General features: G+C 47.4%; 1 protein-coding gene across 20 annotated transcripts in view; it reads left to right on the top strand.

The window, feature by feature from the left end:
- The window catches only part of MAPT (microtubule associated protein tau), a 102,788-nt gene extending 81,402 nt beyond the window's left edge, over positions 1-21,386 (top strand). For 14 of the 20 annotated variants that reach the window (XM_032457175.1, XM_032457170.1, XM_032457176.1 and 11 more), the window contains 4 exons: positions 7,219-7,311; positions 10,729-10,810; positions 12,217-12,329; positions 20,903-21,386. In XM_032457175.1, the coding sequence (XP_032313066.1) occupies positions 7,219-7,311; positions 10,729-10,810; positions 12,217-12,329; positions 20,903-21,118 (504 nt within the window). In that variant the 3' untranslated portion in view covers positions 21,119-21,386. The remainder of the gene's footprint in view (positions 1-7,218; positions 7,312-10,728; positions 10,811-12,216; positions 12,330-20,902) is intronic. The other 6 variants (XM_032457173.1, XM_032457178.1, XM_032457174.1 and 3 more) reach the window with 1 other exon arrangement.
- Positions 21,387-22,917: the final 1,531 nt, after the last annotated feature.

The following is a 22,917-nucleotide window of genomic DNA, read 5'->3' as shown; positions in this document are numbered from 1 at the left end:
CTTTAATAGAACCAATTGGATTCACCAAAGATGAGGAGGGAAGGAAGGAGGGACCAGAGTTCAGCAGATCCGCACACCTGCCCCCTCTGTTCTCCTGAGTCTGCAAAAGAGAATCACCTGGGGCAGGGGCAGGAAAGGGAGGGAGGATACTTTTAAAACTTCCAGGGCCAGAGCCTCCACCAGGCCTGTGAGAATCTTGAGGGAGCCTTCCCAGGGCTCAGGCTGAGACGTCATGTCCCCAAATTCTTACCTACTCGCCTCTGGCCTTAACCACAACTACTGGACCCTCCCATGCACCCTGGATCTGATGACTGGTTTTCCTCTTCTGGTCCTGCCCCTGTTCCTATTTTCAGATTCCATGCCCCTGGCTCCTCAGACAACTCAGACCCAGCCCAGGCCAGCCCCTATGTCCTGCACCCGCTCCCCAAAGGTTTGTCCCAGCCCTGTTCTTTGAGGGGGCGGGAGAGGGGAGTTCAGACACAAGGAACCAGCATTTAAAACACATTAAACACACGCATGCGCGTGCGCACACACACATATTAAAAAAACACTGCCCACTGCAGGCGTGAGGGATGTGAAATTGATGTGATTGCGTCCTGGTGAGGGTGCAAACCCGCACGCACAGTCTTTTTGGATATAATGAAGGATTGTTCGTAGTTTTCGCAATTTAATTCTGCTAAATCAGTGATCTGCCAAAGGGTCTCGTGTCTCCTTCCTCTGGGCTAGATTGAAGGTCACCTTGAGATCTTTGTGTCCCTGTGTCTTCGCACAGAACCTGATAATACAGTAAGTGCTGTATACTCAAACCTGAGGAAAGACCCGAAAATTCAGAAAAAGCTTTAAGCACAAAAATGAGCCTTGAGCTTTATTTATAATTGCAAAACAAGACAATTTAAATCTAACATCAAAGAGGTAATTAATAGTGATGCCATACTATAAAACACTAGATAGCCATTAATAATTATCATTGAAAAGGATTTTTCTAATTATAAAAATAATGTGTGTTTACTATTAAGTTAAAAATTAAATTGTATACATTTGTAGGTTAGGCTTGCTATCTGTATAATAAGCCCGTATAGAAGAAAGATAAATGTAACAAAACACTAATAGTGACTCATAGAGGTTGATTCTGATCAGCTAAAAGATTAAATGATTCTTTTTCTGTATTTTTTCCTTTCTCCTCAAATTTTCTGCAATAAAAACATTTCTAAAAGGGGGAAAAAAGGATACTAACAATTGTGACTGGAGGTGTTACCAGTAGATAGTAAAGGTAAAAGGACATAGAAAGTCCATGGAATTGAAGGGGAGTTAATAAATACTAGGAATTAAACTGTAGGGCAAAGGGTTTATCTGTTGTTAAGAGTTCAGATATTATGTCAATAATTTAAACCATAAAGAAAAATACCTACAAATACAGAGAAATAGAAATTGCACTTACCTGTTCTCTAAGCTCAGTGGAGTATACCAGAACTACACTGTGTGCATGTCAGCCACTTGACCACAAACACTTGAGAATTAAAACCCTTTCTTTGGGAGTGGATGTAACTCAATGGTAGAGCACATGCTTAGCATGCATGAGGTCCTCGGTTCTATCCCCAGTACCCCCACTTAAAAAAAAAAAGAATAAAAACTTTTCCTTGGTCACTGCTCATTAACTTTGGAAATGAAAATTCCTTTTCCAAGGACCTTGGTAACAGATGCCATACATTATGTGGTGATGCCCCCAAATTGTAGTTAAAAGGAGTTTTTAATTTTAAATGCTTTTATTACTTTAAAAAAATTAAAGACTGCATCATATAACTTATGTTCTTATTGTAGGGAAAAAAGAATTTAAGAAATAAGAATACAGAAACAAAGAGCAAAAATAAATTAGAAACACAGCCAGTAAAACAACATACAAGTATCAAAAGCTTTATTCGTACACCCAGCATTTCTGGGGCACCCCTGAGCGCCAGGCCCTGTGCTGAGAGCTCCTTCCCTGCTGTGCCCACGCCAGGGAAAGAGACATAGGAGAAGATAAAAGGGGCGAGACGGGAGGTTGGCCAGGGAAGGATATGCAGGAGGAAGCAGCCTGTGCCATTGAGAGTCTCCCACAGAGGGTCACCTGGGTTGTGCAGTGGCACCTACAATGTGAATGGTCACCAACAAGTCCGAGAAGACAGGATAGACCCTTGTTTGGGACCACCCTCAGTCTTTGAAAGGACAGCCCCCCCATTCAGCGTGCTGGGGACATAGGCTGAGAAGGAAAAGTGGAAAATTGCACGCAGAGGTATTCAGAGCAAAAGCAAAACAAAGCTAGAACTGACAGCAGCTGGTGTAGCAGAGGGCGTGGGTTAGGCTGGAGCTTCGCTCGTTTCTCATTTATAGGATAACTAAGGAGAGTTCTAACAGCTGATGGAGGGGAGGTTCCTGCTGAGTCTGCCGTGAACCTGTAGCTGGGGGTTTGCCCTGATGGCAGGACAGGATGGAGAAGAAAGACGGTGGCGGAGGGCACTACCCCCAGAGCCTCAAGGAGGCCGGCAGTTGAATAAGAGGGCTGGTATGGGCCCAGCCGAGGTTAAGGCAGCGCCAGCATCAGCAGCCCCTCTGTGTGGTCAGCGGAGAGCACAGGTATCATCCAGAGAGAGAGAGAAAAGTAGCCTTTGGGGCCGAGGCTGCCTGGTCAGGAGAACTGGGAGGATCCATGTGACTGCCCAGGTGAGAAGGGATGTGCGGGGTCATGACCAGAGTACAGGGTGGGGGTAGGGTGTTGATGATGGTTAGGTTGGCTTTGAGCAGATGGAGCTCACTTCCTCTGAGGATGTTCAGGCCTGTAGCTGGAAATGTGAAGGCCCCCGGTGGGATAGAAACCTACCAGAGCTGCATGTGGGGCTTGGAAAGTTTTGAGCTGCAATATTCCAGGTGGCCAGAAGATGGCGATGGAATGTTATAAGCGTCTGTCTCCATTCTGGAGACCTGAATTATTTTTAAAATTTGTTGTATCTATTGACAAAGTTTCAGGTATCATTTTTAAAAGTACACGTATAGAACATTTATGTAGGGTAAATAAAGTGAGTCTGTCCCTGGGATAGTTTGCTTGTCGTGGATCAGGGCCAGAGACTCAGCTGAACCTGGGCTGGGATGTCAGGCCCCGCAGACCCTTCTCTGGGACAGCCATGTAACTCTGAGACCCTTTTTGGCCTCTCTACCTGTACACAGCATCTGTGTTTCTGAAAAATCTTGTGAATCCCATCATTTTATAGAAGCTTGGGGGTAGTCACTGTTAAAAGGAACAGTATACATAATTCTAAAGGTGACTCCCTTTATTTGATCCCCTGGATCAGCTCTCAGGCTGACCACCTTGGACTGGTGGGTGTCCAGTGCCCACCCAGGTTAAATTCCCACCACAAGGTCCCAGCCCCCAGTCCTCAGCACTTTTGACCCTAGTGAGGCCAAGCCAGGCCCAGCCAGCCCCAGGCAGTGCTGGAGACAGGCATCACCAGGGATGGCCTGTGGACACTCGGCCAGTCTGGGAGCTCCTGCGGGGAGGGCTGGGCCACCCAGAGCACTTCAAGAGATCTGAGCCCAAACAGAACCAGATCAAATTCTGATGAGGATTTGGAACCATTTCAGGTCTCCAGGAAACAGATTAAACTAGAGTGTACCCACCCCCAGCCTCACCCCACCCTAGCCTCTCCAGGGTCAAACCCTCACCATGGCATTTATCCCTTGATAAGGAGTCCCCCAGATCAAAATTGGGAGCTTCCAAACAGTTTTTTTTTTTTTCCTTTGATGGGTGTGTTCAGTGTCTGCCCAGAGCTGAGTCTCAATAGCATACATTCATTCCAGCTGAGAAATTAAGTTTCAGGATTCCAGTTTCATCATGCCAACCTTTTTTCTCCTTTCTGTAAACCCGCCATTCTGTAAAGGGTGTTGACTTAATTTGACGACTAACAGTAATTCAGGTATGCTTTGTAAATATCCTTGTGTCTCCTGCCAAATCCCACAAAAGCTTTTTGCCTTTTTTTGTGGGATTGGAATGAGATATAAGCCACATGGAGAAAACATTTCTGTGTGTTGCACATCTTGTTATTGCTTAATGTCTCAAGTCATTTGATGAATTTCTTGTAAGGATTAGTACAGAAAACAAGGCTATCCTCCTTGAAAAACTGGTAAGTTTTCTTTGTCGGATTATGTAACCCATTATACTTCCCTTTTTGCCTTGGCTTTCAGGAAGCTCAGAAGTATATGTAATGATCAGTCTTATAATTGTCAGTCAGTCCTGATGACCTCCTCTTCTTTTACTACCATCCTTTACATTTCTTATTTTATTATTTTGTGTGTTGGTGTGTGTTTTCTAATTCTACACTTCAGTTCTTATGTGAAAGCAGGCAAGTCTGCTTCTGGGACTTATCCAGTGGAAAGTGAATAAAAAATGATCCCCAAAGCAGGTGTTCATGTGGGATTCCTTGAAATTTGTGGGTGGGACAAACTGATTCAAAGACATTGTGTGGAGGGTGACAGCAACTCCATAAGAAGCAGGGTGGGAAAACCTGTTCCACCTCCTCATCCCAGCTCCAGCCTGGGCTGAGGCACTGCAATGTTGTCTCCTTGCTGGCAGGAGAGACTTCAGTGCTCATCAAGATGGAGTATTGTTTTTATTTGGTTTATGAGACAACAGGCTTGCGGACAGCTCAGGAGAAATCTTGTTACATAGATACCCGTGGCCGCAGAAACACCAGGATCTAGGTTCCTGTGTGGTTCTGCCGCTGACTTGAGAAAGTTGCTGAACCTCTCTGGGCCTCAGGTGGCCTCTTCGTCAGGTCGGGGATGGCAGGTGAGAAGGGTGATGTGGAATTAGGTATTTAACCTCTATATGAGGGGTGGTGTTTACACTTAATAAACCAGAGGAAGAAATTTACAAAGGGAGAATTTGAGTATGTAAAAATGCCAACATTTGTATATTAGAAAAAACTACACAGTACCAGCAAAAAGGGGGCAAAAGAGTAATTTTAGTCATAATTAAATGCAAAATAAGCTAACAATGCAATCCTATTTATTTTAGTCAAGGAAGTAAGCAAAACAATTTTTTTTAATGTACAGTACTGGCAGCAATATGGTGAAACTGACTTTCTCAACAGTGCTCATGGAATACATTAATCCAACCTTTTTTTTTTTAATCCAACCCTTTTAGAAAGCCATTTGAAGAATTGTATTGAGAGTTTCTAGAGTGTTTTATAACTTTGACCCAGAAATAGAATTTCTGGCACTCTATGCTATGAAAATAACATGATATGGGAAAAACTCCTTGCAGAAAGATGTTCATGTGAGGCTGTTTATATTATATAAAATGGAATCAATACAGATATCTGATAGCACAGATACCACAAAATGGAATGTGACATTTTTTTTAAATAATGCTTTTGATGACTGTAGAACATGGCAAATGCTTAGGATATGATGTTACTTAGTAAAGCAAGATATAAAGTTGTATGTACACAATAATTACTATCATTTATATGTCTATGATGGTATAGCTCAAATGGTAGAACATATGTTTAGCATGCGGAGTCCTGGGTTCAATCCCTAGTCCCACCCCTAAAAATAAATAAGTAAATAAACCTAATTACCTCCCCTCCTAAAAAAAAAAAAACCTATATGTCTATGATGGTAGTTTTATTTTTATATATGAGACCTCAAGAGAATACAAGAAAATGCAGTAGTGGTTGTGTTAAGGTAGCCAAAAACTTTTGTTTTTCCTTTTTTGAACGCTTTTCAAATCATATGTTACTTTTCTAATGAAAAAAAAAAAACATAGCTTTTTACTTTAAAGGAATATGAAAGAAAACAAAGATTCACACCAGTAAAATTTTTAGATTCAGACCAGTAAAATTAAGAAAAAAACTGAGGATGGGGGTCTAAGAGAAGATGATTATATTTTTATTTCGCCAAGTTAAGGACATCTAAAAATAATAAATATTATCTCCTGTAAATAATAATTAATAATTTAATAAAGGAAAGACTATTTTAAGACTAAAAAGTAGGATGGACAAATTTTGCTATCTTGTCCTCATTTTCTCATTTGGCTGAGGACCTGTGGACCCACTGATGGCCAGCTCTGGTTCCTGGGTGAGAGTTTGGGACCCTTCTCCCTAGATGAGGCCCTGACCCCCAGCCTCAGCTGTCATCTGGGGCAGCGGCGCTCACCTGGTAGCAACTTGAGGTCTTGGTACAATTTCCAGAATTTCAGAGGGCAATGCTGGTTTTTAATTGGGGACTTCAGTTGGCAGTATTTATGTCTGTGATTAATAGAAACTTAAGGCCCTAATGGGAGACATCTGGTGATGAAGATGTTATCAGAGCTCCAGCCAACAAAACGTAGAGTTTCTCAACTCGCCTTCTCTGTGACGTGGTTTTCTGTGTATTTCATAGTTTTTAGACAAACTGGGTAAAAATCCTTCTCCACCGGAACATTGATAGCCACACACCTCCTTGGTGCCTGGAGAATGGGGAGCTTTGCAGAAGTACAGTGAGATCACTACTGCCTGGGTCACACCCGTTCAGGAAACCTGTGGGATGTTGCCCAGCTCCCTCTGAGCACCTGGTGGGGTTGCGGGTGGAAGGATGCCTTTCAGGAGGCAAAGTCTTCCCACAGATAGGGGTCTGGATTTTTGCCATAAAACCACCTGTGTCTTCCCCTGAAGGCAGTGATTCTTGAACCTCACTGTGCATGTGAACGAAACTCCAGGGGAGCTTTTCAGAAGCACAAAGATGGAAATTCTAATTCTAGGTCAGGGGTGGGGTCTGAGATTTTTTTTAAAAAAAATATCTGCAGGTGATTTCAGTGCCTAACAGGCTTGAGTATAAAGGTCACGGTGAATGTTCCGATGGATCTGACCACAGTTGGAATTTTTTTATTTATTCGTTTAATAACGTAACTGAGCACATTTGCTCCGTCCCAACCTGGTGGAAACTCACCTCCAATATTTAGGGCTACGAGGGGCCTCTGTAAAGGGAAGACCCGCTTCCTGATGGATGTTTTGTAAACCCAGTGCTGTAAGGTGGGGTCCACCTCCAACCACTCCTGGTTCTGGAATGCGATCTGGGGCAGCTTCCCCGGGAGGTGTGACTCAGCCTACTCGCCCCGCCCGCAGCCAGACAGCGGCGGCGAGTGTGTTAGTGCGGGGCAGATGCATCTGGGTGTGGTGTGTCACTCATCCTTTTTTCTGGCTATCAAAGGTGCAGATAATTAATAAGAAGCTGGATCTTAGCAACGTCCAGTCCAAGTGTGGCTCAAAGGATAATATCAAACACGTGCCAGGAGGCGGCAGTGTGAGTACCGTCACACTTTCCCTGCGCCGCGCTGCGGTTCCGGGTCGGAGAAGTGGCATGAGTGTCTGTACTTGCGAGACATTGCACAGAATAAACCATTCTCAGGCTTACAGTCTATCGGGGTCCCCAAGTGAACGTAGCCCAGGCTGCCCACACCCGTGCCCACAGTTCCAGGAGGGGCGCCGCGGCCCGCGCGGAGAAGATGGTCCTCTCTCCCTCCGGTTTCTGGAGGCCGGGTCCTCACAGCGTAAGACCCGTCATCGCTCCCGCTTGCCGGGAGCCCCGCAGCCCGTTTGAGGTTGGGCTGGAGGGGGCGGCACCTGAGACTGGGCTCTGTCGCCGCCCCCTCCATCACCTGGGCAGGTTCACGCCAAGTGCCCCACGGTGGACAGCTGGCCCGCCTCTTCCGAGGAGGGAACACGAGGTCTTTACTGTTCTACCTCTGAGCATGCAGAGGACCGGCTCTGCTCACGTGTCTTCTGCGTTTGGGAGGGTTGAGCTGACTGCTAAGCCTCTCAGCTCATGTTTGAAACCAGCTCCACGACCCGGCAGAGACTACAGATGGGAAAGAGCCCAGCAAAAGTGCACCAGGGATCTGTCTGCAGCCAAGAGTGGGCAGAGAAATGCTGCTTTGAGCTCTTTTAAATTTGGCTTCCTCCAGGTGTTCCGTGAGACTTCTGTGTCCCCAGTGTGTGTGTCCCTGGGATTTGGGCCTGGCATCCTCATTCTTGCGGGCCCGTGTGATTTACTCTGCGTTATCCGGCCCATTCACCAACAGTGGATGCGAACTCAGTATCCTGAGGCTCAGCCTCCTTCTCTGCACCCCCCAGCCTCTCTTGATCAGCTGTAGGCAAGTGTTTAAACACACTGCGGAACAGGAGGTTTGGACCCTTTGAGGTCCACCCCTAGGAAGGAGGATGGTTTCCCAGAGCAGGCACCTCACTCCTGACTGGCAGTGCCAGGGTGATAGTGGGAGCCCCCGGTGGGCTCTCTCCAGAAAATGCTCTCTCTGGGCCCGCGCATCACCTGTGTACAGTCCTGAGGGTTTATTCTTGCAATGTGCTGCTGCCTCCTGCCCTGAGCACCCAGGTCCTGGCTCTGTCACTGATTCCTCTGTGGTCCCTGGGAGTCACGGGCACTCACCAGAGGCTGCTGCATGGCGCTTCATTAACGCTTCCTCACCAGTGTCTGCTCAGTGTCTCCCCCTGTGCCCGCAGCCCCTGCTCTTCTGTCCCACTGCCACCTTGTCTTTGGCCCAGAGAAGGAAAGAGAAGGTATGGGGACCGCCCCACCCCCTGCCAGCGGTGATTGTGGGCTCCGTTGCTGTTTTAGCTTTGACTCCTGGCTCCCTGGCTTCACTGCAGATGGCAGTCTCTGACCAGAGGAGGAAAGACATGTGCTTTCCGGTTTAACTTGTGTCTGGTCAGCTGGCTAGGGGGGTGTGCTGCTGAGGGCAAGGCTGCAGGGTCCAGTAGCCCAGCAGGTGACCGCTCATTCAGGCAGAAGGTGGGGGGAAGGAGTGCATTCCCACTGCAGATGGCAGTGCCCAGGACATCAAGGGACTTCCTCAGGATCACCTCCCATCCATCCTGCAGTCTCTGCTGGCCTGTGGGCTAGCTGCTGACCCGGCACAGAGCCACAGGATACCCCGTGCTGGCCTCGGGCACTGTCCTTGGCTTGAGGCGGCCACTGCTTATTTGCAGAGGAGCCTCACAGAAAGCTCTTCTCCTGGTGAAAGGTAGTTGGGGGGTTACGAGCTCCTGCACAGTGTCAGTCCCAGGCGTTTGGGGGGCAGTGGACCCCTGGCCTGGGTGCTGGCCTCTGCTTGCTCCTCTCCTTTCCCTCCTCAGCATGGAGGTGACTTCCCGGCAGGCAGGCCCTGCCCTTTCTCCATGTCAGGATTCTCCCTGCCTCCTGCCTGGCTCTGGGCTTCACTCCAGGGCCTGGCCTTCTCCTCCCACCCCATCCCTGCCCTGGCTCCCACCCTCACCCATTCCTTTCCCCTCCCTGCCAAACAAGGTTCTCTCTTCTCTGCACCCCCACCCTCCTTCTTGCTCACAAGTTACCCCCTCCAGGATGAAAGGAAGAGAAGGGAGTTATGGTGACACCTTCATCTCCCTTACTGGGAGTTCCCACAGCCCTGCGCCCCACCCCCTTCAGTGCCCCACCCCAGAGCACACACTCCCCCCAACCTGTTCTCAGAATCCATCATTAACCCCTCACCCTCAGAGGTGCCAGCTCCCCACACAGGCCTGTCCACCTGTCAGCCTCAATCAACTCCATCAGTATTGGCAAGTGCCAACATGATTTTGATTAACTAAAATAACTTGGGACTGTTCCAGATGGTTTAGACCTAAGTAGAAACTCCTCCTTTTTTTTTTTTTTCTGATGTCCCCAGTAAAATCATTCTCAGGCACGGGGGAGCAGGGGCCACCTGACCCCCTGTTGACTGGCCTCCTGTACCCTCATGTGACCTCACACAAGGTCTCTCTGGAGGCCTTGGGAAGTGTCACCCAGTGATCATCACTGACCTTTCACAGCCATGGCTTTGTAGAGACTCCGTCTAGGAGACCATCTGCTGGTGCGGGGTCCCCACGGGGTGCTTCCTTCGGAGGGCGGCGCGGGGGCCGTCATTCCCCTTGGGAGGGTGGGCTGTGTTCTGGAGCCCTCAGGCCTCCGCTACCTGTGTTGGTGCAGACTCCCTGAGACACTAAACCTGTGATTTCTTCTGTGCCGCCTGCCTGTCCTGCTGGTGTCACTTTGCTCCTTTCGGTAAAGAACCGAAATGCCCAGGACACCGTGTGCCCGGCTGCCAGCTGGCTCTTAGCTCTGACTGAGTCTCGGGACTGGCCTCAGTCCCGCTCGCGGATAGTCACTGCTCTGCGGTGGGGGTGCGGGGTTTGTGAAGTTCCTCCGGGGAGAAAGTCCACCTCACAACCCCGCACTGCCTGCCCTCTGCTCTCAGAGGCGCAGCAGAGACAGCCCTCTCGCTTTTCTGAGATTTTGCAAATGCTGCAGAAATGGTTTATATTGAACCCTTCTTTCTTTATGTCCTCACTGAATGTGATCTGTCCACTCATGTCAGGAAAGAGAATGACCTTTTTACATGTGTTTGTTAAACCAATGGTGTGGGCCCGGCACAATGGCCAAATATCCCTGTTTTTCCCCGGGGGTTCCTGTCCCATGGGACTGAAGGGGCTCCAGTTATTTTGTGAAGACCCTGCTCCCCTGGGGCAGGGTTGGCAGAATTCCCACAGCAGTTTCCCACCACCACTAGGATGTGTTCCTCGCGGCAGACAGGACGCACTGTCTGAGCAGGGCCTGGACAGACACAGCTGCTTCCCATCCTGTTATGCCCCTAATAAAATGATCCTGTCTTACTCTCTTTGTCTCTTGCTCGTCCTCTCTCACCTCCAGGTGCAAATAGTCTACAAACCAGTGGATCTGAGCAAAGTGACCTCCAAATGTGGCTCATTAGGCAACATTCATCATAAGCCAGGTAGAACCTTGTAAAAGGCAAGGATGGGGCGGGGCGGGGCGGGGTGGGGCGGGCGGTGCCTTCTCTGAAAGTGGTGGGGAGGATTGATGGGCTGGACGATCTGGGAGGGTGTTGAGGGTGGAGCTTGCTGGCACCTGAGTGGTGTGTTGCTCCAGAGTAGGGCCAGGCTGACCAAGACCAGGTGAGGAGGGAGGGCAGGCACTGGTCTAAATCCTAACCCATGGTTTAACCCATGGTTCTCCAAGTGGGTTCTCCACCTGGGGCCTCTAGTGCTGGGGAAAGATCTGGTCTGGCCCCCGAAGGCTGGCTCTGTGGATGTCCCAGTGTGGTCCTCAGTCAGTAGAGGGGCACTTCACCAACTGTACCAGCTACAGCATGGGACCTCTGGGCCACTGCCATGCCCCTGCTGTGACTTCATTTCAACAAAGTGATGCTGTTGGAACACACCATGCTTACCCTTTTCCTCCCCATCTCAGACGTGTAGGAACCAGTGCTCTCTATAGACCTTTCTGCGACAGTGGACTCTTCTCTCGTGTTTTGCAGTATGGTAGCCACTAACCACACATGGCTATTGAGCATTTGAAACATGGTTGGTGCAGCTGAGGAAATGAACTAATTTTATTTAATGAAAACTTAAGTAGACACAGGTGGCTAGTAGCTACCATCTTAGCACAGATCTGGATTCTAACTCCCACCTGTGAGTCCGGAGCAGGGACTTCTGCCTTAGGTCCTGTTCAGAGCAGAGATTGTTAGTTGAACCATGACTATAGAAGAGAAGACTGTCAGAAGCACAGTCTAGAAAGTGTGTCATTATTTTCTGTCTCCCTTGATCATTTTGTGGGAGTGTATTCTTTCCCAGTGAAAACTGTCCCTTTACTGGGGCGCCCATCCTGCCACACGGTGGAGCAGCTTTTTTGAGTGGCTTTTCTCTGGAAGGCCCAAGAAAGTGATGTAGAGTCTCTTCCTCAGGCCATGTCTCCCATGCTTGGGTGTTGCATTGAGTGTCCGAGGAGGAAGAAAAGGTCAGGACCCTTCCCTATTAAGAGCGCATTTTGCCACGTACTTTAATTCTGAGGTCTTACAGGGCTGTAGCTTACAGGATGTTGACATAGAGAGACTTGACTCTTTGGAAGCCAACCAGTTTAGAATTTAGAATAATTTCTCCTGAACTGAACTGTCATTTACCTTTGCATTATCTAAGGAGGAAGAGTTTGCTAAATAAATATTTACTGTACACCCTGATTAGAAAGATGAAGCAAACTGTTTTCAGGCCCTTTGGAAGGACTTACTCCAAAACCACACTAAAAAAAAGGCTAGCCGTATCTCCTCCTAAAGGTTGGCACCTGCGTGGAATCACTTGCTTGGCCCTCACTCAAGGCTCGGTGCCCATGTGTGCTGTGTTCCAGGAGGTGGCCAGGTGGAGGTAAAATCTGAGAAGCTGGACTTCAAGGATAGAGTCCAGTCGAAGATCGGGTCCCTGGATAACATCACCCACGTCCCTGGCGGAGGGCATAAAAAGGTAAAAGGGCGAGGCAGGGAGGTGGCTGCCCTCGCATATAGATGTAGCAGAGTCAGGCGGGCACGTCTCGTCCAGCTTCGCGGAGCAGGAGGGCTGCAGACCCTGCACTGACTGACTTGATGTGGATTCTCAGCAACCAGCAGGCCTGTGGGGCTCAACCTGAGCGGCTGGTTGGGGTCCCTTGGGAGCTTTAATAGACTTGATGCCGGGTCCCCCCACCCCGGGAGAGCCTGACTGATCGGTCTTAGCTGTTGTCTGGGTGCCTGGTGCTTTTAAAACCCCCAGGTGACTCCTAGTGCCATGAAAGGTGAGAGCCAAGGACCCTAGGCCCTGTGGTTGACAAGCGTCCACAAGAGGAAGTGGCTGTTGCCAAAGCCAGCTGCTGCCACCATGAGCAAGTCATGGCAACATAACCCAATTTTCTAAAAGAGTCACTAAGCAGTTAGAGCAAAACAGTGATGCTGGGATCCAGGTTTCAGCATGGGGAGGCTGCTGGACGGAGGACCTGGGCGTTCCCTGCAGTCTCTAGAGACGCCAGGTCTTGCTCACTCTCCGTGCCGTCAGGGTGCGGTGGGGGCAGGGGACACTGGCAGCTGCCTCTGGGCCCATCACAGGAGGCTGTCCTGTGGCTGCATTTTTTCTCTTCTGCATAAATGAAGCAAAGCACACTCTGGGTTTCCTGCCCACACCTGCCCTGAAGTTCTGCAAGTGGCTCCCTTTCTAGTCTTAAGTGTCTCCCAGCAGCTGACTGAGGAGTGGCCAGGAGAAGGGATGGCCCAGAACAGGCATAGAAGCTGAGATCCAGCCCAGTGTAAGCAAGGGAGCTGCCCAAGGGGGCCCTGCTGGTTGGAAGTGGCAGCCGGGCCATCTTTCTATCGCATCACACTGTGATTGGTGGCAGCTAGAATTCCCTTGGCCGTCACCACCCCTCCCCCAACGCCCGTTCACCACCTCCACCTCTGGTTCTTAACAGGCACGGCCCACCTCATGTTTGCATGAAGGCCCCACAGTGTCGTTTTGGAGAGGCACTTGCTGGCGTTTTCTTAAAGCAGAGGCTGCAAACTGAGACCTCAGGGCAGACCTGACCCACCAACGGAGCCCCGCCCAAGGCTGAGGGGAGGACAGGGTACTGGTCACCCCACCATCCCAGTGCTCCCTCTGGACTCCCTGACCATCACACTTCCACACACTTTCCCAGGTGCAGGAATACTTCTCAGTGCCTGGATCTCTATCCAAAGTGTGAAGACAAAGAGGGTCCCTGAATGCCTCAAGGGAAGTAGGGGCAGGACCCAGTTCTTCCAAGGAAGTGGAGAAGGTTTTCTGCAAAAGGCCAGCTTGTTTCTGTCTGCACTCCAGCCCTACAAGATATTGAATATAGTTCCTTGTGCTATACAGTATGAACTTTATCTATTATGTGTGTGTATGTATGTATATATCTATATCTATATAGATATAGATATGTATAAAATCAGTATCTGCAAACCTCAAACTCCCAATTTATCCCTTCCCACTCCTTTCCCTCCCCAGTAACCATAAGTTTGTTTTCTATGTCTGTGAGTCTGTTCCTGTTTTGTAAATAAGTTCATTTATCTTTTTTTTTTTAAGATTCCACATATAAGTGATATCATATGGTATTTTTCTTTCTCTTTCTGGCTTGCTTCATTTAGAATGACAATCTCCAGGTCCATCCATGTTGCTGCAAATGGCGTTATTTTATTATTTTTATGGCTGAGTAGTATTCCATTTTGTAAATATACCACAACTTCTTTATCCAGTCATCTGTCGATGGACATTTAGGTTGTTTCTATGTCTTGGCTGTTGTAAATAGTGCTGCTATGAACATTGGCATGCGTGTATCTTTTTGAATTAAGGTTCCCTCTAGATATATGCCCAGGAGTGGAATTGCTGGATCGTATGGTAAGTATTTTAGGTCTTTTGAGGAATCTCCATACTGTTTTCCATGACGGCTGCACATTCCAACCAACAATATAGGAGGGTTCCCTTTTTTCCACACCCTCTCCAGCATTTATTGTTTGTGGACTTTTGAATGATGGCCATTCTGACTGGTGTGAGGTGATATATCATTGTAGTTTTGATTTGCATTTCTCTGATAATTAGCAATATTGAGCATTTTTTCATGTGCCTATTGGTCACTTGTATGTCTTCATTGGAGAATTGCTTGTTTAGGTCTTCTGCCCATTTTTGGATTGGGTTGTTTGTTTTGTTCTTATTATGTTGTATGAGCTGTTTATGTATTTTGGAAATTTAGCCCTTGTCAGTCTCATCTTTTGCAAATATTCCTCCCATTCTATATGTAGGTTGTCTTTTTGTCTTGCTTATGGTTTCCTTTGCTGTGCAAAAACTTTTAACTTTAATTAGGCCCTGTTTGTTTATTTTTGCTTTTATTTCTATTGCCTGGATAGACTGCCCTAGGAGAACGTTGCTAAGATTTATGTCAGAGAATGTTTTGCCTATGTTTTCTTCTTAGAGGTTTATAATGTCTTGTCTTTAATTTAAGTCTTTAAGCCATTTTGAGTTTATTTTTGTGTATGGTGTGAGGGAATATTCTAACTTCATTGATTAGAAGTGCTGAAGAGACTGTCTTTACTCCATTGTATGTTCTTGCCTCCTTTGTCAAAGATTAATTGACCAAAAATTTGTGGGTTTATCTCTGGCTTTGGTATCAGGGTGATGGTGGCTTCATAGAATGAGTTTGGGAGTGTTCCATCCTCATCAATCTTTGAAAAAGTTTGAGAAAGATTGGTATGAGTCTTCTTTGTATGTTTGGTAAAATTCCCCAGTGAAACCATCTGATCCTGGACTTTTGTTTGCAGGGAGGTTTTTTTTTTTTTTTTTTTTTTTTTTTTAATTGCTGTTTCTATTTCATTTCTAGTGATTGGTCTGTTCAAATGATCTGCTTCTTCTTGATTCAGTTTTGGTGGACTGTATGTTTCTAGAAACTTGTCCATTTCTTCTGAATTGTCCAGTTTATTGCCATATAGTTGTTCATAGTATTCTCTGAAGACTTGTATTTCTATGGTGTTGATTGTTTTTCTCCACTTTCGTTTCTTATTTTGTTTATTTATGTCCTCTCTTTTTTCTTGGTGAGCCTGGCCAGAGGTTTGTCAATTTTGTTTACTCTTTCAAAAAAACAGCTCTTGGTTTGATTTTTTTTCTATTGTTTTTTAAATCTCTATTTTATTTATTTCCTCCCTGATCTTTACTACTTCTTTCTTTCTGCTGACTTTAGGTTTTGTTTGTTTTTCTTTTACTAATTGTTTATTGAGATTGTTGTTTATTTGAGATTGTTCTTGTTTTCTGAGGAAGGCCTGTATCGCTGTCAACTTCCTTCTTAGGACTGCTTTTGCTGCATCCCATAGATTTTGTGTGGTTGTTTTCATTGTTGTTTGTCTCAAGATTTTTTTTTTTTTATTTCTTCTTTGATTCCATCATTGACCTATTGGTTTTCTAGTAGCATGTTGTTTAGTCTCCATGCTGTCATTTTTTTCTCATTTGTTTTTCTGTGGTTGATTTCTTGTTTCATGCAATTGTGGTAAGAGAAGATGCTGGAAATAATTTCTATCCTCTTAAATTTGTTGAAGCTTCTTTTGTGCCCAAGTATGTGGTCTGTCCTAGAGAATGTTCATGAGCACTTGGAAAGAATATATATTCTGTTTTGGAGGGATGTAATGTCCTAAAAATATCAACTATGTCCAACTGTTCTGTTATGTCATTTAGTATCTCCATTGCCTTATTGATTATCTGTCTGGAAGACCTGTTCACTGATGTTAGTTGGGTGTTAAAGACTCCTACTATTATCATAGTCCCATCAATTTCTCCCTTTATGTCTGTTAGTATTTGTTTTATACATTTAGGTGCTCCTATGTTGGGTGCATATATGTTAATGAGTATAATATCCTCATCTTGTATTGCTCCTTTGATCATTATATAGTGTCCTTCTTTATCTTTTATATGGCCTTTGTTTTAAAGTCTGTTTTGTCTGATATAAGTATTGCTACTCCCGCTTTTTTGTCATTTCCATTTGCATGAAGTATCTTTTTCCATCCTCTCACTTTCAATCTATGTGTGTCCATTCTAAAGTGGATCTCTTGTAGGCAGCATATTGTAGGCTTTTGTTTTATTATCCAATCTGCTGCTCTGTGTCTTTTGATTGGACCATTTAGTCCATTGACATTTATAGTAATTGTTGATAGATGTGTTTATTGCCATTTTGAACTTTGTTTTCCAGTTGATTTGGTATTTCTTCTTTGTTCCTTTCTTTTCCTTTTTATTTTTCTTTCTGTGGTTTGATAATTTTCTTTTGTATTAACTTGGTTTCTCTTTGGGTTTTGTGACTCTATTGTATGCTTTTGACTTGTGGTTACCCTGTTTTTCAAGTATGTTAACCCATTACTATATCTGTTTGCTTTAGACTGGTAGTCATGTAGGCTCAAACACATCCTAAAAAGAATGAAGAAGAAAAAAAAAAGGAGAGAGAGAGAGATCTTTATTTTCTTGCTCCCCCTCCCACATTTTATGATTTTGATGTCTTTTTTTTTTTTTAACATCTTCATGTTTATTCTCTTGCGATTCATAGTTATCACATTTCCAATTATGGTTTTCTCATTTCTATAGCTTCCTGCTTTTCTATTTAGAGCAGACCTCTCAATATCTCTTTTAGGATAAGTTTAGTATTGCTGAATTCTTTTAGTTTTTGCTTGTCTGTGAAATTCTTTCTCTCTCCTTCTACTCTAAAGGATAGTCTTGCTGGATAGAGTATCCTAGGTTGCAGCTTTTTCTCATTAAGGACTTTGAGTATATCTTGCTACTCCCTTCTGGCCAGAGGTATTTGTGTAGAGAAATCAGCTGAAAGCCTTATGGAGGTCTGCTTGTAACTCTTTGCTTTTTCCTTGTTGCCTTTAGAATCATTTCTTTATCTTTAACTTTGGCCATCTTAATTGTAACATATCTTGGTGTAGGCCTGTTTGGGTTCTTCTTGTTTGGAACCCTCTGTGCTTCCCATACTTGGATATCTGTTTCCTTCTTTAGGTTTGGAAAGTTTTCGGTCATTATTTCTTCAAATACCTTTTCAATCCCCTTTTCTCTTTCTTCTCCTTCTGGGACCTCTATTATGCGTGGGATGACACACCTTACATTATCTCATACATCCCTTATATTGCTTTCATTGGTTTTTACTTTTCTGTCTGCTGTTCTGATTGGGTGACTTGTTATCTTCTAGGTCACTTATTTGTTCCTCTGCGTTATCTAATCTGCTTTTGACTGCTTTTAGCTCAGTTCTTATCTCTTACTGAGTTTTCTGTTTTTAATCGGCTTCTCTGTGTAGTTTCTGTGTCCTTTTCATAGTATTCTCTGTCTCTATTCATAGTCTCTCATTTCTTTCAGTGCTTTTATCACCCCCTTTTTGAAGTCATGATCTAGTAGAGTGTTGAGGTCTGTTTCACTGTTTGTTCTTTCAGGGAACTTCTCTTGTTCTTTTAATTAGGAGTGGTTCCTCTGCTTCTTCATTTTACTTATATTTCTCTGGCTCTGTGGATTTAGGAGTATCAGTAATCTACCATGGTCTTGAAGGGCTGTTTTTTTGTTTGCTTTTGTTTAAAGTGGAAGCGTTCCTGTGTAGACTGTGTGCATCTAATAGTTTTGTTGCTGAGGGCTGTTCTTAGTGTGGATGGTTGTCACGTCTTTCTTCCGTGTGTGTTGCCTGTTATCCCTTTGATGGGGTGTGGTTGGTGTTGCAGTGATCAGAGTCTGCCCTGATTGTTGTTGAGCAGGGCCTTCTCTTTTGTTCTGTGGTTGTCACAGCCTTGATAGGGGCTGGGTCTGCTTCCCTGTTGCTGGAATAGGGGCTTCTAGACCTGTTTCTGAGCTCTGGTGTGTAGTAGGCAGGGTTAGAGCGCTTAATCTGGGAAGAAGTGTCACTGAGGATACCTCTGCAGGAGATGTCCACTGGGAAGTGCCCTCTGTGGTGGTGTCTGTCACTTGTGCAGGCTTACAAAGTACTCTGTTGATGCTGCCTTTGTTCCTGCTTTAGCTAGGGGAATGTCAGCCACCTGCTCTGGTGTCCCCCAGGGTCTGGGCTCCCAGAACCACCAGCACAGATCCACCAATGTCAGGTGCTAGGACCTGCCATAGCGTAGTGCACCACAGAGCATGCAGTCACGTACCTGAAATCATGATGCGCCACAGGTCAGCACAGACGCCAGCCCTGCCTCCACGTATGGTATGCTGGGCTGTTGTGAATTCCCGTACTTGCCCCAGCAATGAGCCAGAACTCCACTCATTGTCTGTTGGTCCTAGAAGTGCAGGTTCACAAAGGTGCCAGTGGAGAAAATCCACCCTGTCTGCCTGGGGCTGTAAACAAATCTCAGTCCCGCCTGTGAAGTTGCAGGGCCACTGGGTACGGCTTCAGCTTTCTGCCTCACCTCCACGCAGCAGTAATGGCTACGACCAAGCCCTACCTCCCTTCTCGCAAGAACACACCAACAGTGGAGCCAAGTGGAGACAGAGGTTATGGTGCCACCGTGTTGCGCCCCTCCGCCCCATGCACACCAACCATGGTGCTTTTTTTATGGGGGTTCCAGGCTGTTCTGGTCCACACACACCCCCAGCCAGAGCTCACACCGCCCTCCAGTCCCCTGAGGCTGCCTCTGTGCAGTGGGCCCCAGCGCTCTGCCTGGGCTCCTCACTGGTCTCCAGCAGCCAGTCCCGGCTTGCCCCTGCCGGCGTACGTCTAGAGCTGGGTAGGGCTTGCAGGGACCCTCTGTGTTAGTTTCCCTTAGTTCTGTCTACTGAGTGGCTGCCACTTTCTCCTCTGAGCCTCCAAAGCTCTGCTTCTGTCCCCGCTGACCTCCCAGCTGGAGGACGGGGGCGTCCCAGCATGAGGGTGCCTTTCTTCCTTCGCCACTCCCTCTCCGTAGGACCGGTTCCCCACCAATTTTTTTCTTCTTTTTTTCTCTTAACGGATTTTGTGAGAGTCCTCCTGTATTTTGAAGGGAGAGAGATTTCAGTAGGTTTTCTGTGTGATTCAGTGGGTCTGTAGATGTAATTCTTGGTGTATTTGTGGAAGAGGACAAGCTGTGTTTCTCTACTCTGCCATCTTGGCACCTCCCTCTGAACTCTGTTTTAACTCATCTCTGTGATGCCTCGGAAAAGTGGGCCTTGCCCAGGAGACAGTGTCCTGGTCCCAGAGGGTCCCCTCGTGTTCACTCCCCCATTTCCTTCTGAGATGAGCAAAATTGCTGACAAGCAGTAGAGCACAGGACCCTCTGAGTTCCTTTCAGTTTGGGAGATTTGGTGACATTCCCAGGACGCTGTCATTTTTTCTTAAGGACGTAAGTGTTCTTGTCAAAGCTTATGTCAAAATGGTCTTTGTTGTAGTAATAAGGAAGAGTCCTATTTTTCAAATCAGTAACCCCAGAGTGAACAAAATAAGCATGTAGCTTTAAAGGGAGCCTGTTTTTTTCTCTATGCTCTAGCCCTCCTGCAATAGAGGTTCTTTACCTGGAGTCCAGGGACTCCTGAAATTGTGTGGAGAAGTTGTAATGTGTGTGAGAGCATGCAGGCATGTGTACACATTATTCTGGTTTCACCAGATTCTCAGGGAGGTCTCAGGACGCAAAAAGGTTGGAGAATTACTGTGTCCACCACTTCAGGGCTCATCAGGAGAGAATTACTATGTACTCCTGGCAGCTCTAGCCAATGCTTTCTGCTTCCGACTTTCCCAGGTGTCCTTTGGAGCTAGTAAGACCTCCCAGTCATCGTTTCTCTACTTTAAAAAGGGCTTTGTTGCATCACGTTCTCTAGTACACCTGCCAGTGCTGCCCCCAGCTTCTACCCTCTCCAGCCTCATCATCAGTCACCGGCAAAGGGGAGGACTGTGTGTGGCTCACAGCTGGACGGCAGGGGCTCTGGGCACGTCCCTTAATCTACTTTAGACCCTCCTCCATTTGCATCGGCAGTTTGGCAGTGTGTGTGTATTAAAGTAAAATGCGCATGACTTTTGACATACTAGCCATTCCACTTCTGGGATACACTTATAGTACGTGTGTGAAATGAAATTCGGTACAAAGTTATCCAAGGTTACTTATGCAAAGCATTGTCTGTGAGATCAAAAGACTGGAATAACCTAAATATCTACCCACAGGGGAGTAGATACATTTTGGTACATCTGCTGTGATGGAAAACTGCACAGCAGTCAATGAGCGTGAGGGAATTATGTACTGATAAAGGAAGGTATTAAATCTAAAAACAAAAGTGCAAAGCATGTGGATATTGTTACCATATGTATTAACATATATGTATTTTTTTTTTCTATACTCACACATTTGCATGTGCGGCATTTCTCTGGAAAGGTAGCAAGAAACTCACAAGGGTCACTGCCTCTGGAAGGGGGACTGGGTGGCTGGCTGGGAGGTAAGCAGGACCCTGCACAAGCCTTAGCTTTTGGAAAATGATGAAACCGTAGGGGCCATCATGGCTCCCTCCCACCCAAGGCCGGTTGGCTGTCAGGGCCTCCCTTCTGTCTCTGGCTCACCCTCCTGTCCCTCCTCTCGCAGATCGAAACCCACAAGCTGACCTTCCGCGAGAACGCCAAAGCCAAGACAGACCACGGGGCAGAGATCGTGTACAAGTCGCCTGTGGTGTCGGGGGACACATCTCCGCGGCACCTCAGCAATGTCTCCTCCACCGGCAGCATCGACCTGGTGGACTCGCCGCAGCTCGCCACGCTAGCCGACGAGGTGTCCGCCTCCCTGGCCAAGCAGGGTTTGTGATCGGGCCCCCGGGGCGGTCAGTAATCGTGGAGAGAAGAGAGTGAGAGAGTGTGGAAAAAAAAAATAATAATGATCTGGCCCTTCGCCCTCTGCCTTCCCCCAGCTGCTCCTCACAGATCGGTTAATCGGTTAATCACTTAACCTGCTTTGTCGCTCAGCTCTGGCTCGGGACTTCCAAATCAGTGATGGGAATAAGAGCAAATTTCATCTTTCCAAATTGATGGGTGGGCCAATAATAATAAAATATTTTTAAGAACATTTAAAAAGATGGCCACACCCAGAATTTCCTCGGGCAATTACTTTTGATTCTCTTTTTTTCCTCCTCTGAGTAGAAGAGGGAGGAGAGGCTCTGAAAGCCGCTTCTTGGGACTCTCAAGGGACTGGGGGCACCCCTCCTTGGGCCCCATCCTGGGGGTGCCACAGAGGCAGCGGCGGCAACAAAGGACTTGAAACTTGGTGCGTTGGAGCCATAGGCACAGGGCAACCTTTGGAGCAGGACAGGGTGGGGTGGAGAGGGCCCCGGAGAGGCTGCTGCAGGGGCCGGGCAGGGGGGGCGGGCAGGGGGAGGTGTTCAAGGAAGGGCGTAGGGGAGAGGCCCTGAGTTCTGCCTGGAAAGGCAGCAGAAAACAGACCAAGTGACCTCCCTTCCTGCAGCGGGTCAGTGCCACCCTCTGGAGGGCGGTCTGTGGGAGAGGGGCTCCAATCCCCCCACGCCGTGAAGGGACAGTGAGCAGGAGGAGAAAGGTTGGCAGGAGTGGATCACTTCCTCTGAGACCTACTGGATATCCTCTGAGTAGCACTCAAGTCCTGCTTGAGTGCTGGTGGCCTCTTCCTCCCTCCCTGCAGGGCGGGGTCCTAGGCTGACGGGCCTCCCTCCGCCCCACGGAAACCCTGTTTATTGAGTTCTGAGGGTTGGAACTGCAGCCACGGTTTTGGCCACCTCACAGATCTGGGACTTCAGGGCTAACCAGTTCTCTTTGTAAGGACTTGTGCCTCTTGGGAGATATCCGCCTCTTCCCAAGTTTGGGCCTCTGGCATCTCTGGAGTGTGTGGGGGTCAGGGAGGTGAATCCTGAGCCTCCCCTCTCTCCCACGGCCACCGCAGCCACCTGTCTGCCCCCGCCATGCCTGTGTCTGCCGTGCGGAGCCCAGTCACTGCCTGTACCCCTCGTCACACTGTCCTGAGTTCCTAGCCTCACCACCCCTGCTTCTCAGTAATGGACATTATTTAGATGCAGAGGCACTTACTCTAAACCAAGGGGGAGAGTAAAGTGGGAGGCAAAGTCCAGACATAGTGGGGGAACCTCAGTCTCAGTCTAAGTTCCAATCATCCAGCTGGCGTGTCCCTGGCAATGAACCTGATGCCCTTACTCAGTCCCCCGCCCCAACCCCCCCATCACAGGTGTGAGCCGGCCGGGGTGGTGGGGTGTGCAACGACCCTGGATGTTTATGCCCTGTTGACTTGGAGAGACTTTCCTCCCAGAGGCCTGGTCTCCTTCCTGTGCTGACTGCAGGTTGGCCATCTTGGGTGCAAGAGATGGCCTTGGCACAGGTAGGCAAGACCCCCAGGACAGGACTACACTCCCACCATCCCCCACAGCTTATGACTGCCAGCCTGTGAGAGCCCAGCTGCTGCTCAACCCCCAGTGCACATAACCAGCCCTCCACACCACAAAAAGGGGAACGTGCCCCCTCGGAAATGGTTCTCCCCCAAGTCCCAGCTGGAAGCAATGCTGTCTGTCCTACTGGAGCAGCTGAACATATACATAGATGTCGCCCTCCCCTCCCCGTCTGCACCCT

The sequence above is a fragment of the Camelus ferus genome, chromosome 16 (assembly GCF_009834535.1).
Source record: "Camelus ferus isolate YT-003-E chromosome 16, BCGSAC_Cfer_1.0, whole genome shotgun sequence".
NCBI lineage: Eukaryota > Metazoa > Chordata > Mammalia > Artiodactyla > Camelidae > Camelus > Camelus ferus.
This window is presented reverse-complemented; position numbering and strand designations above follow the sequence as displayed.